This window comes from Talpa europaea (assembly GCF_964194135.1).
Source record: "Talpa europaea genome assembly, chromosome: 10".
NCBI classification, from domain to species: domain Eukaryota; kingdom Metazoa; phylum Chordata; class Mammalia; order Eulipotyphla; family Talpidae; genus Talpa; species Talpa europaea.
The window spans coordinates 80,123,937-80,136,634 of NC_140077.1; the positions used below are offsets into that span (position 1 = coordinate 80,123,937).

The 12,698-nt window shown below is 37.2% G+C and overlaps 1 protein-coding gene across 3 annotated transcripts in view; it reads left to right on the top strand.

Annotated features, from left to right (window-relative positions):
- Nucleotides 1-2,404: 2,404 nt before the first annotated feature.
- Nucleotides 2,405-12,698, top strand: part of KCNT2 (potassium sodium-activated channel subfamily T member 2) — a gene marked incomplete at both ends in the record, with an annotated part of 316,392 nt that continues 306,098 nt past the window's right edge. For all 3 annotated transcript variants that reach the window (XM_084246074.1, XM_084246075.1, XM_084246076.1), the window contains one exon: nt 2,405-2,499. In XM_084246074.1, the coding sequence (XP_084102200.1) occupies nt 2,405-2,499 (95 nt within the window). The remainder of the gene's footprint in view (nt 2,500-12,698) is intronic.

The following is a 12,698-nucleotide window of genomic DNA, read 5'->3' on the forward strand; positions in this document are numbered from 1 at the left end:
AGAAAGTGAAAATCAAAATCATCAAAAAACTATGAACCAGAGACACTCTGTGGGGGATAGAGTGCAGGAGGGGAGGGATTGGGGTCAAAATAAGGGGGTTGTAATTGTATGGGGATTATAAAAATAAAATTTATTATAAAAAATAAAAATAAAAAATAAATATCTGTTGTTTATAAGCCAAAAAAATAAATAGAGTATAACAATATAAATGAAAATATTAATCTGAAACACTGAACAGGCTAGCTTAATAGTAGATAGAGTTTCAAAATATGAACCAGATAGTCTCCTTTTTTCCCCTTTGCAAACTGACAATATGTGATATAACTTTCTCATTTGCCAAATGATTACAAAGTTCATGCAAAAGAAATATAGACAAATACAGTAAATCCTGAGCTAAAGCAAATGTGAAAATTATTAATTTCCTAAGTTTAAAATTTTTAATGCTTTCCACAAATACTTGTTGAGATTTTGTTATTTCAAAGACACTGCATTAGATAAACCGCAGGGAGGAGGATAGATGTGAGAAAATCACATCATACAACATGCCAGAATCTAGTAAGTACTACAAGCAAAATACAAGAGGTACAAAGAGTTCAAGGAAGACCAGATCATTGCTAAGAGATGGAATCAGGAAATCTAATAGAGCATTGGTCATTTGTGATGGATCTGGAAGAGTGGGTAGAACTTAGAAGCCAGAGACAGGATATGACTATTTTATTTCCATTGAATTTTTCATGTTTAGGTACTCATCCTACTTTACCTGATATTACCATGTTGCTTATTTCTTCTGAAATTTTTAATTTTCTGTATAATACGTTCATTACATGACTCCATTAAGAATTAATCATAACAAATCAATCACTGTCCCCTAAGTAAACCAAACATTAAACAAAATTACTTTACTTCTGCTCATGATATTTTCCCTGCTTGCTTGTTTTCCTTCCCTTTAAGTAGGTTGCAAAGGCTTAACAGCAGGCTTAGTTTGTTCTTAATGTTTTCCTTGACCCCCTCCAGGAGTAAGCATGTTATCGATCCCTCAGGTATTTCCACATCTCTTTATATGTTCTTTAATTACTTTGTCTCATAATGTATCACTTCAATTATAAGCTTATGCCTTCAAGCAAACAGATTCCTAAGGCCTAAGCGAGGATATGGTCTCGGTATCCTTAAGCTCAGTATCTCAGGTGGCTAAGTATTCGTCTGCAAATACCCCGATGGAATCAGGTCTTGGTGGAAGATCGGTAAGCGCAAAGCTACTGGTCGACAAAAGCAGGGCTGATAATGAAAAACCAACTCTGGATTCGGGTTCCCGTTACATTCCCCCTGGGAAGCACATCGAAGGCTAAATTTAGCCTTGCAGCCTGGAAGCCCACCCCGCTGCTAGCAGCGATGGCAGTCGGGGACGAGTGTAGACCCTCCCCGCCTTTAAATGCGCTTTCCTACCCTCACCTAAACGCTTGCATTCAGCGGTCTTAAGCGGTGCTCCCTTCTTTTCCAGGATGGGGAAAACACCTCCCTTTTTGAGATTGTGAGCGAGGGAGAGAGAAAAAAAAAGGGACTTTCCTAGGTTGGGAGCGGGGATTCCCTCTCCAGGACGCGTATTTCCCAGCCCGCCCACCTCAGCTCAAGGCGATCAAAGCTTAGGAGCTGGGGATGCACCCGGGGACACCCCGACCACCCCGCGGCTCCCGACTCCCGCAGAACGGTCTGGAGCCCGGGAAGCCGCAGTGGAAGCTCCCCCCAGGGTGGTCCCCGGGCACCTCCCCGCCGCCACCGTGTTAAGCTAACGCGGGGGCGTCGCCATGGCTCGGCCTGGCGCGGCGGCGGCGCGGGCGGCGACGGCGTCGGGACCCATCCCCGCGCTGCCCCCCGCGCTGCCCCCCGCGCTGCCCTGCGCGGAGCCGGGTGCGCGCGCCCGCCCGGGGGGCGGCGGCCGACCCGCTGCCCGCGGAGCGGGGTCTTCATCTGCCAGTTGGGAAAGTGCTCCCCCGGGCCGCCGCGCGCACCCCCACCCCCGCCCTCTTTACAGGCACCGCGCGTTTGTTTTATTTTTCCGGGGAAGTAACTTTTGCCTTCCCGCCTCCCCCTCGTCCTGGGGACCAGAGGCGGCGCCGAGCCTGGGGGCGGTTCCCTGGCAGCGCCGATTCTTGTCAGAGCCAGACTTTTGCTCCCGGGCTGGTTTTGCATCATCCCCATCGCACCCTCGGAGAGGGGAGCCAGCCCCTGGCAGCCTCGGCTTCCGGCTCGAGCGCCCCCCGGCCGGCGGCCCAGGCCCCTTCGCTGCACCCGCCCCTCTCGCGGCCCCCCCCTTTCGGTCGTCCGCTTTCCCACCCCTCAGCATTTTCTGTCTTTCTCCCCCCTCTCCTCCATTTGTTGTTTAATGTTTCCCACTCTTTGAGGGAGGATGGTTGATTTGGAGAGCGAAGTGCCGCCTCTGCCTCCCAGGTACAGGTTTCGGGATCTGCTGCTGGGGGACCAAGGATGGCAAAACGATGACAGGTGAGTGGTGGTCTGGAAATGCAGCTGGAAAAAAGACCGACGAGGGGAGGCGAAAGAGGCAGCGGGGAGGAGGGAGCCAGAGACTGGGGGAAGGAGTAAAAGGGGCTCTGATATGACTCTCCATTTTGACTGTAGAGTATTGCTGGAGACTAGGAACTCTTTCCACTTTCTTATCCTTGCAGTGCATTTATTGCATCCATTGGGCGCTTGTTCTTTTGTCTATCTGTGCTTTCCTAGGGTGTGTATAAGGCTGGTGTGAGAAGTACAGTATATCGGAATGGCACGCAATATCAATGCCAATATTTTAATTTTTTCCCCTTAAGTGTTGGTAATCAAATTCGAAAATGTAGGCAAGTTGGTTGAAAAAGCGCTTTAGAAACTTAAACATTCAGGTATCCATTTACTTGCTCCATGTCTGTGTTTCTTGATTAGGTATTCACCTGCCACTGGGGATTTTAGGCGATTTAAACATTTGGAGTTGCAGGTAGATGATCCTTGTAAATATGTAACAGGTAGTTAGGGAAAATGACCAAGTTTGCAATGGAAAATACTCACTTTGACTAGGTAACTGTAACAAAAATAAAGATGCTTGTATAGCATGATCCAATCTTATCTTACCGTATCTGTTTTAATCTAACTAGTATATGTCATACAATTAAAACTAAGTTTCCATACTAGAGTATTTATTATTAACAAAATGTTGCTCATGTGTTTTATCTGTAGCATCACTGATTTGCCTAGTTCAACTTCTGAAATTCCTCAGGCTCTTGTCTCATTATTTAAAATGTCCATTTTATGTTTTATTGAATTTAATATTTTCTGTAATAGTCACTTCATGGATCACATGCCACATTTCCTTGTTTTTAAACAATATATTAACTAGGCTTCTAATTCAGTTGAAATGTTTCCTTTAAGTTTGGTTTGGTACTGATGTGCTATTTTAATTATATAAAAGAACCATTATTGGTCCAATTCAAAATCTCCTCCTTACTCACCACTGGGTAATACCCTCCTTTTCCTCAGCATCACAGCTCTCGCTACCAACTCCTGTCCCTACACACAGGGGATTTTATCTTGGGCATTGATTATGGATTTCTTTTGCCTAATATTAGTAATCTAAAGCGATTTGGATGTTTCACAGAGGATAATAATTAAATTCAATGTCTTTTTAAGGATAAGCACATATATTGGTTAATAAAGAAAAGAAAGAAAACATTTGTAGGCTGGCAAAGTAAGGAGTCTGGTTGACTGAAGCTAAAGAAAGATATTTTAAGAAATTTGCAATGTTAGTTGATATTTAGAAAAACTAGTCTCCTTAAATGGCATATCAGGTGACAGTGTTCAGAGTGATTGAATTTATATCTGTTATTCTGGCCTATGATCATCATGGAGAATAGAATTTCTCATTGCAGAAAAAGACAGGTTGAATACATAGAAGACTCATTTTGGACTTGGTGGTAGCGGCATTTTTTCTTTTTTAATATCATATCCAAGGTATTGATTGTTCACGTGGTTGCCCTTATTTCTCTAAGAATTCTGTAAGTATATTTCAGTAACTAGGAATTTCCCTAGTTGGCTATATCTAAATGAGTCTGTTATATTCAAAAAGTTTGAAATATCTCTTATAATAAGAACTTAAGGTACTCAACTTGAACTTAAAAGTCAGACCATATTTATTATTAAAATGAGATATTAGATATTTAAAAATTATTCATCTATTTTTAAAGATTTGAAATTTGTCACTTCAGGAAAACTTTACATTTAGCTTTGGTTCCACTTGTTATCCATCTTTGAAAAAAAAATCCTTGCAATAATACAGATATCAGGTCTTTGTTTATTTTTCACTTGCTGAATCACCTTGGACAGGTCATGCAGCCATGGGATTCAGTAATCTCAGTTCTGTAAGGTACCAGACTAACAGTTACATACATATATGTAAGTAATTTGTGTATGTGCATATAGACGTGTATGTGTAGGTATGATTATGATTATACATTTAGCATGCATGTGCTGAATTGTTCTATATATTATCTAAGTTAATCCCTGAATAGTGAGCAGTTATTTTAGGCAGTAGAAAACTAAGTTTCTGGGAAATTAAATACTTGCCATGGTAAGAAATCTTATAAATACAAAAATGAAACTCAGTGTTTTGTGACTCTGATTTCTCTAGAAGCTCCTAATTATTTTCATTTAATTAGAGTAGATAAGAATAATTTTACAGCAGGTAGCAAGTGTAGGTGCTCATTAAGTGTTATTTTCCTTCTTTAGTTCAGATCTGCAGTTTGGTTCTGATATGCGTTATGTAAAGATGCAAAAATATGTATGCATCTGTTTGTCTGTAATATGGTCACACATTCTTCTTGCTATTCATTATGAGTACAGTTCTGCTCAGTTATATTCATGGACTCAGTTCATACAGGGGTAAGGAGGAAGCACTCATTCTGTAGCAAAAGGTAGTTTCTGCCAACAGATACATCTAATGGTCTGCCCATATTATTATTATTATTTTTTAAATAATAAATTTTATTTTTATATTCCCCGTACAATTGCAGCCCCCCATTCTGACCCCAATCCCTCCCCTCCCGCCCCTCACCCCCTAAAAAGTGTCTCTGGTTCATAGTTTTTTGTTGATTTTGATTTTCACTTTCTTATAGTTACTCATTTTCCTGGTCCTTTATTTAAGTTTTCTAGATTCCTGCTATGAGTGAGACCATCCGGTATTTTTCTTTTTCTTTTTGGCTTATTTTGCTGAGTATGATCCCTTCCAGCGCCATCCATGTTGCTGCAAATTGCATGTGTTTATCTTTTTTGAATGCTGAGTAATATTCCATGGTATATATGTACCACATCTTCTTGATCCAGTCATCTATTTTTGGGCATTTGCTGCCCATATTATTTACGCTGCTTTCTATGATTGCCCTCTGTCTGAAGGTTTTTGTTGTTACTATGATTTTCCTTCTGGCCACAAGAGCACACAAGATCTGACTGAGAGCAAGCCAGAAGTTTCACTGTGTAAACAGGGAGTTCTTAGCGAAATACCTAAACTTCTGAGTTCCTTGAATGGGATCATACTGAAGCATTCTCTACACTGTGTCCAATGGGATTGAGCATCCCATGCCCACAAGGGGTAGTTGACTTGATATTGCAAACTTTATTGACTTACTTCCCCTTCCCCCCTACTGGTATTTTGTGGGATAATTTCCCACACAAACTACTTATGTTCAATACTTACCTCAATGTCAACTTCTTTTTAAGATTTATTTTTACTTATTTATGCATCCAAGAACTGGGGGTGGGGGGTGTAGGCCAAAGTTGTGGGGGGGAGGTGAGAGGATCACTAGAGACAGAGTGGGGACCAGAACAGGCAGATCTACTGAAATACACTGTTGAGGGGAGCAGCAGAGAGGTCTGCTGCACCATGTGGATTAGCATCCTGGCCAGGGGATTGATGGAATTCATGCTGAAGTGGCTGATGATAGCTCAAAAGTGCTGAGACTTTAACCCCTTTGCCACCAGGGAGGCCCTCAATGTCAACTTCTTTTGGAATCTGAATGTAGGTGGGTATCTTTTGGTTCAAAAGTCACATCCTAGAAATGATGGGGGAGTTAGAGGATAGGAAAATAGATGGTTTTTATCTTTTTCTTCATTTGAAGAATTGTAAATTAAATCTTGGGAAGGCAACATTGACTGTTATGTGAAAATGAGTGAGTTCTTAAAGAAAGAATATTGGTGTTCCTGTTAACATACAGAAAGTATGTACTCTCTACTAATGATTTTTCTGTGAAATAACCTTAGTTGACTCAAATCTATATTGTATCACCATTTTTGTGTAGGGAAACACATATGCATTTAGTGTACATATAATATCAATGTGTATATATATGTAATAGAAATATATTAGATCTGTGACATATATAAAGTATATATAATAACTATAATAAATATATAATGTAGCTATGTGTTGAGTATTACATGTATACATATATAATTAATGGTATCCTCATATAATTACCTTTCCCTCATTTTCATGCTGATATCCTTTTTCTGAGCAGTAAATAGGGAACAGATTTAGACACAGCCGTGCAGATAACTTAGCACATGATTACCATTAATTCTGTGAGGCCATGAAATAAGTTTGAGTTACTTAATGAGAACACTGCTTATGCTTTAGCGATGGCTGTTCAATATATGATGCACATGTATTTCTTTGGCATCCCTAATAAAAGGAAAATCTAATTCAAATGGTTAGTATAATATTTTTTAATGGTTAGTTATACATTCAGTTAATATTGCAATTCATGCTCCATCACAAAACTTCTCTAACTTAGCTTTTGGGAAGGTATAAAGAGCAATAAGAAATAGTGCTTCCTTTGGAGATGATCGTGAGTATATTAGAGGTGAATTTTTTCCACAGTAGTACATTATGTTTTGTATTATCATGGTATCTTTGCAGAATTTCCATTCTAGACTGTTAAGAAGATTGTGCACCATTTGCAGATAGGACATTGGTGTTTGCTTGCAAATAAAGCACCCGCAGTCACCTGAAAGGATGACTCAAAGTATTCAATATATTTTGAATCTAAATTTAGAATATTTAGAATCTTCAAAGTTCACTCTGATTAAAACTGTTTGACCGGAGTATGTAACTGTTTTATTTTTTAAGATTTATTTATTTTTATTTATTTATGCATACAAGATCTGGGGTGTAGGCCAGAGGTGGGGGGTGGGGGGGACGGTGGTGGTGATGGTGGTGGTGAGAGGATTCAGCAGAGAAAGTAGGGAGCACAGCAGGCATATCTACTGAAAAATACTGCTGAGGGGAGCAGTAGGTGATACAGGAAAGGTCTGCCTCGCCCTGTGGGTTAGATCCCTGACAGAATAGAACTCAGGTTGTAGTGGCTTGTGATAGCTTGACAGCGCTGAGATTTCAACCCCTGTGCCACCAGGGAGGCCTGTAACTGGTTTTATATGTGAGCCATTGTAGTATGTAGAATTTTTGTCTTAAAATCTGTAGTTTTCTGATCTGATATTTCTATGATTTATAAAACAGATTTAGAATATTGTCTTACCATTAAAGATTGGTCAATTTCAGGTTTTAAATGCCTTCAGACAGAACAATCCCTTCTCCTCCTTCCACATGACTTGGTAATTTCAAAGTTTGGAACACAGTGCACTTGATGTGAATAAATTGTCACAACTGTGGATAAATTGCTGTTAATGGACAATTCTCAGTTCCAGTGAAGCAAGAGTAGGCCATTTATTTAAATAAGATCATTCTTGTTTTCAAAAAGAATTCAAGTCCAGTAATTTTCAAGGCTATCTTACATATTTTAAAGGTGGTATTTAAAAGTAATACAGACAGATCACTTAATGTATCTTAGTGATTGAAAGCAAAAGAATTTGACCAAAAAGTATAATTCAATAAATAGTTTAAGAGGTATTTATAAATGAGGAAAATATATGAATTCCTTTTAGAGTATGTGTAATTCTAGATGTCATACAGCACAAACATATTATTTTATATAATCTATCTTTGGAAATGAGTTTTGGATTGGCAGATGGCATTTTTTTTTATAACTTACTAATATATTTTCTCCCATAATAGTATGTTATTTGAAAAGTAGACAGTAATGTAACTACTTATTCTAAGTTTGCAGGTCAATAAATGAACTTTAAATTATTTTAGGTGCTTCTAAAAACTGAAATGTTTTCTTTACTGCTTAAATCTATAGTGGAATCAATCCATGAATATGCAATATCTATAAAAGATGATTTAAACATTATGGGAAAGAGAATATAGACAATGCTGTGTTTCTAAGCAATGTTTATATTAAGGAAAATCTAAACAAATAAAGCAATAAAAAATGCTTACTACTGTAGTAGGTAATAATGCAAAAAAAGGACAGGTATATATACACAAAATTCAGAAAAACTACACTGCTTAATATTTTTTTCAATAGTTACCAAGAATTCAGACATTAATGTTTTATATAAATCTTAAGATTCCTTCATTTTGACCCGATCATAAATATAATTGAAATGTGATTTTTATTTTATTTATTTTAATTTTTAAAAAGATTTATTTATTTATTTATACAAGCACTGGGTACAGTCAGAAGCGCAGGAGGGTGAGAGAAGTCACCAGAGCCAGAGCAGGGAGCAGAACAGGCAGACGGACGAAGTACACTGCTGAGGGGAGCAGCGGGCAGCAGGAGAGGTCTGCATGCCATGTGGGACCCTCCTATGGTGGCTGGGGTTTGAACCCAGCTTTGTAACCCAGCGCTCAACTGCTGCACCACCAGGGAGGCCCAGAAATGTGATTTTTAAAAATTATTTAGAATTTATTTATTTATCCTTCCAGTTTTATTGGAAATAATTGACATATATGACTATACAAGTTTAAGTTTTAATGCATGATGGTCTGATTTACAAGAATTTTATTTTAAAGTTTGATTTTACTTAAACACGTTCTTATAGATGGGTATGTATTAGTAATACCACAACTGTGAGATCTGCACCTTTTACTTTTCAGAGTACCTCTACAAATAGTAAGTCTTGGATAAGAAGCTGGAATGTAGTGATTTTTATTTTCTACATAAGGCCTGTGACATTTTAAGGTAATTAAACTTTCAACTAAATGGTTTTTTCGTTATAGCTTCAAGCAAGTCTTGAGTATAGATGCAAAACACTTCTAGATGGATGACCAAAAAAATGATTTCAGCCAGCATAATTATTTTCTCAAAATTGTTAACACTCTTTCTTCCTTCCCTGTTAATAATGTTATTCAAATTCTACAAAATTATATTTGAAAAATAGTACAAGAAATAATATAAATGAAGGCTAAACATTTTTTGTTTTGATTTTTATTATTGGTACAAATTGAAAGTTAAAATGAAGATATATTTATTTATGATATATTCCTATATTTAGGTGTTGTTTTTGTCCTTTTGTTCTTATTGATAGTGAATGTAATATCTATTTTTTTTCAATTCATGTTCTTATTTATTGAAATTTTTATGTGCTCAAAAATAATTTTGTCATGGATGGTTCTTCTGTGTTTTTTTAATTGTATTTATGTAATGTCAATGTTGTCTTACTTATGCTCTATGCCTATCTAAGTTTACTTGAAAAAATGAAACAGAAATACATATTTTTGTGTAATTTTAACTAATTGCTTTATGTATTAAATATATATGTTTACATATTGAAATTAAGTTAGGTTGGCCTTTTCTGAGCAACTTTTTGTACTTGCAATTAGCATGTTTTTAAACTAGTGTTTTTTCCTGAGTATTTAATTGCTAATTAAAAATTTCTCTGTAAAAGTAATCAAAACAATAGATAATGATCCAAAAAGATGATTACTTTTACTCTTTGATAAGTATTGACTGAATGTGAGAATATTTTTTCTTATGGGTCATGAAAAGAAAACATTTCTTTTCACAAGGATCTCAATCATCAGACAGCAATCAGGTTGCAATTTAAGAGAAAATCACTTGGAGAAAAGTGTGAGAAGAAAAAGGTGCATCTGGAGCACTGACAAAAAGCTTGTTGTCGTCTGTACAGATTCAAAATTGGTTGTGTAGAATTCTATAAAATGGATGCAAGTAAAGCTAGGGAACTTGGAGTCCTTTCTCATACTGAGTGTACTTCTCGGTAGAGTAGATATGGTAAGTAGGGCCAGAAGTTATAGTGGTGTGTGAAGTTTGTAGAGTGGTAAGCTCATGACTGAAATGTAGGAACAAGCAAATTATAAAGACCAAGTATAGATACATATTTTAGTCGTATAATTAAATAAAATAGCATTGTTTATACTGATTATTGTTCTTTGTTCTAATTAACATAGAAACCAAGAAATTTGACACATGTTACAATTAGGAACATTACTGTGTCAGCCAAAACACATTGTTATCTATAGTCTAAAACAATCATTAATACTGACTTTTTTTCTGATATTATGTGTTATGTCACTGTGATTTTCTAGTATGTGTGCATATTATAGAACAAAGGCTGTAGTTCCTTAGGAGCTGAGGTTTCCTTTTAAGTCCCATATGCTGCCACCACATGATCATCTCTGCAACCTAAAGCTTTATTTATGTGTGTTTAGCCTCATCATTTGTCTCAGCATTTGGATATTGCATGACCCTGAGCCATTGTGTTACTTGATTGCTTGTCTCATGAAGGAGAGTACCTTGTACATGCTAATAGCAGATAAATGCAAACCCAGACTCCATGAAGGTAAGGAAGCACTAAAATAATATCTAATCTTTTGTATGTGCTCATATGGAAACAAAAGAGTGGATTGGAAATTCCTGACCTTAATTCCTCAATAACTGAATATGACCAGAACAAACTAATTATTAAAGGGAATGTAAGATGTAGTAGTTTTCAAGGAGGAACCACTGCACCTACTTGGAAAAGTAAATCATTTATGTAAGCTAATTCGGTTCGCTAGGCACATTAGATTTATTTGTCCCCTTTGACTGGAGAATAGAGAGAGGGATTTGGAGTTAGGAAGTGAATCGATTAGAGGCTATAAAACCCTAGTTTCCTGAAAGAAATGGAGGGATGCTCTCAGAAAAGGGGGAGATGAGGGACTACAAAAAGGAAAACTGAGGGGAGTCAGAATTTTCTCCTTAATTTTGTCTTAGGTCTGTCATATTTGTTTTTATCTCATTCTCTTTTATTTTGACAAAAAAGGAGCAGTGAAGAAAAAAGTGACAGAAGCACAGACTTGCCTGTCCTTTAGGATACTGTGACTGGGGATGAAACCTCAAATCTTTGACCCCTTTCATGTTTAGCATCTAAATGGGGCCTCTTTTTTGGCACCATGCTTTAGTTCTCTCAGAACTACTGCAATTATGCCCTGGCTTTAGAGGGTAGAGTCAGTTCCCTCTGTGCATGCATTCCTTGGACCCAGAGTTGTATTAATTCCAATTTTCACAGTATGTAAATATGTGTGAGAAATGGACTTTGCCTACAAAGCCAAAAATAGTCAGTCTAAGAAATAAAGGCCTGCTTTTCTTGGCTTTCTTGTACTGGACTTTGCACAGAATCATAATGACTAATTGTTACTATAAGGGCACATGCTTAGCCCATCTTGTAGATCACTGTGAATAGGAATAAAAGCAGATTAACACATTTCAACCTCATTTAAGTCCCAGTGGGGAAACTTCTAGATTGTCCACCTAATGCAAACAACAAGTTATTAACAGCAGGAGCCAGATGTGCAGTTTAATAATGGACAGCCTGCTGGCACAGGTCTGTCAAAAACTGAAATGCCACCCGATCCCCTAGGACTCAAATAGGTGATCAGTAAGCTGCACACTTACCAGTGAAGAGTGATGGCAGTGACGTTAGTCACTGTCGCACTGTGTGTGATTCCATTGGCAAATTATAGATGGAAGCTTTTTGTATTGTGTCTCTGTTTTTTGTCTACCTCCCCATGTAAGGTCATGTGCTATTACAGTTATTTCTATGGAAAATACAGAAGATAAAGTGGAAAGGTTGATGATATTGGATATAGTAATTATCACAAAGACAGTGAACATGTCCCAAGAGCTAGAATCCATGCCATAGTTATTCTAGAGAGGTGACATACATGTATTATTTTATTTCGTCTTCACACCATCTCCAAGGAATTATGTTATTTTTCTTTTCACAGATGAGTTACCTGAGGTATGGAAATGCAAAACTTGTTGCAACTTATGTAATCATAAGGTAGAAGTAGAATCTAGTTATTACATCAACTGTAATGTAAACAAATGAGATTTAATGCTATTTAATATTAAATAACAGAAAGGTAAAGGTCAAATAATTATATAGGGTTTGCAACCCTCTAGGCCAGTTTACAATGATTAACTCAAAAGAAAAGTTGGGAGTTTCGAAGTTGGTAATATTTTCTGGGAGAACATTTCTGAATGTGGAACACTGTTCTGACAGTCTGGAGAGGGTGAATTGAAACAAGAAATTAGTAAAACAACTAAGCAGAAATGTAATTTTTTTTTTGTTTTATTTGTCAGAAATAGGTTAAAGGTAATTGCTATTTTATGTAGCCCTGTATATACATAGATAGAGATTATACTAAATACATAATTATTTTTTTTAAAGAAATGACTTTTTTTTTTTAAAGATTTTATTTATTTTATACAAGATCTGGGGTACAGGTCAGAAGCGCAGGAGGGTGAGAGAATTCACCAGAG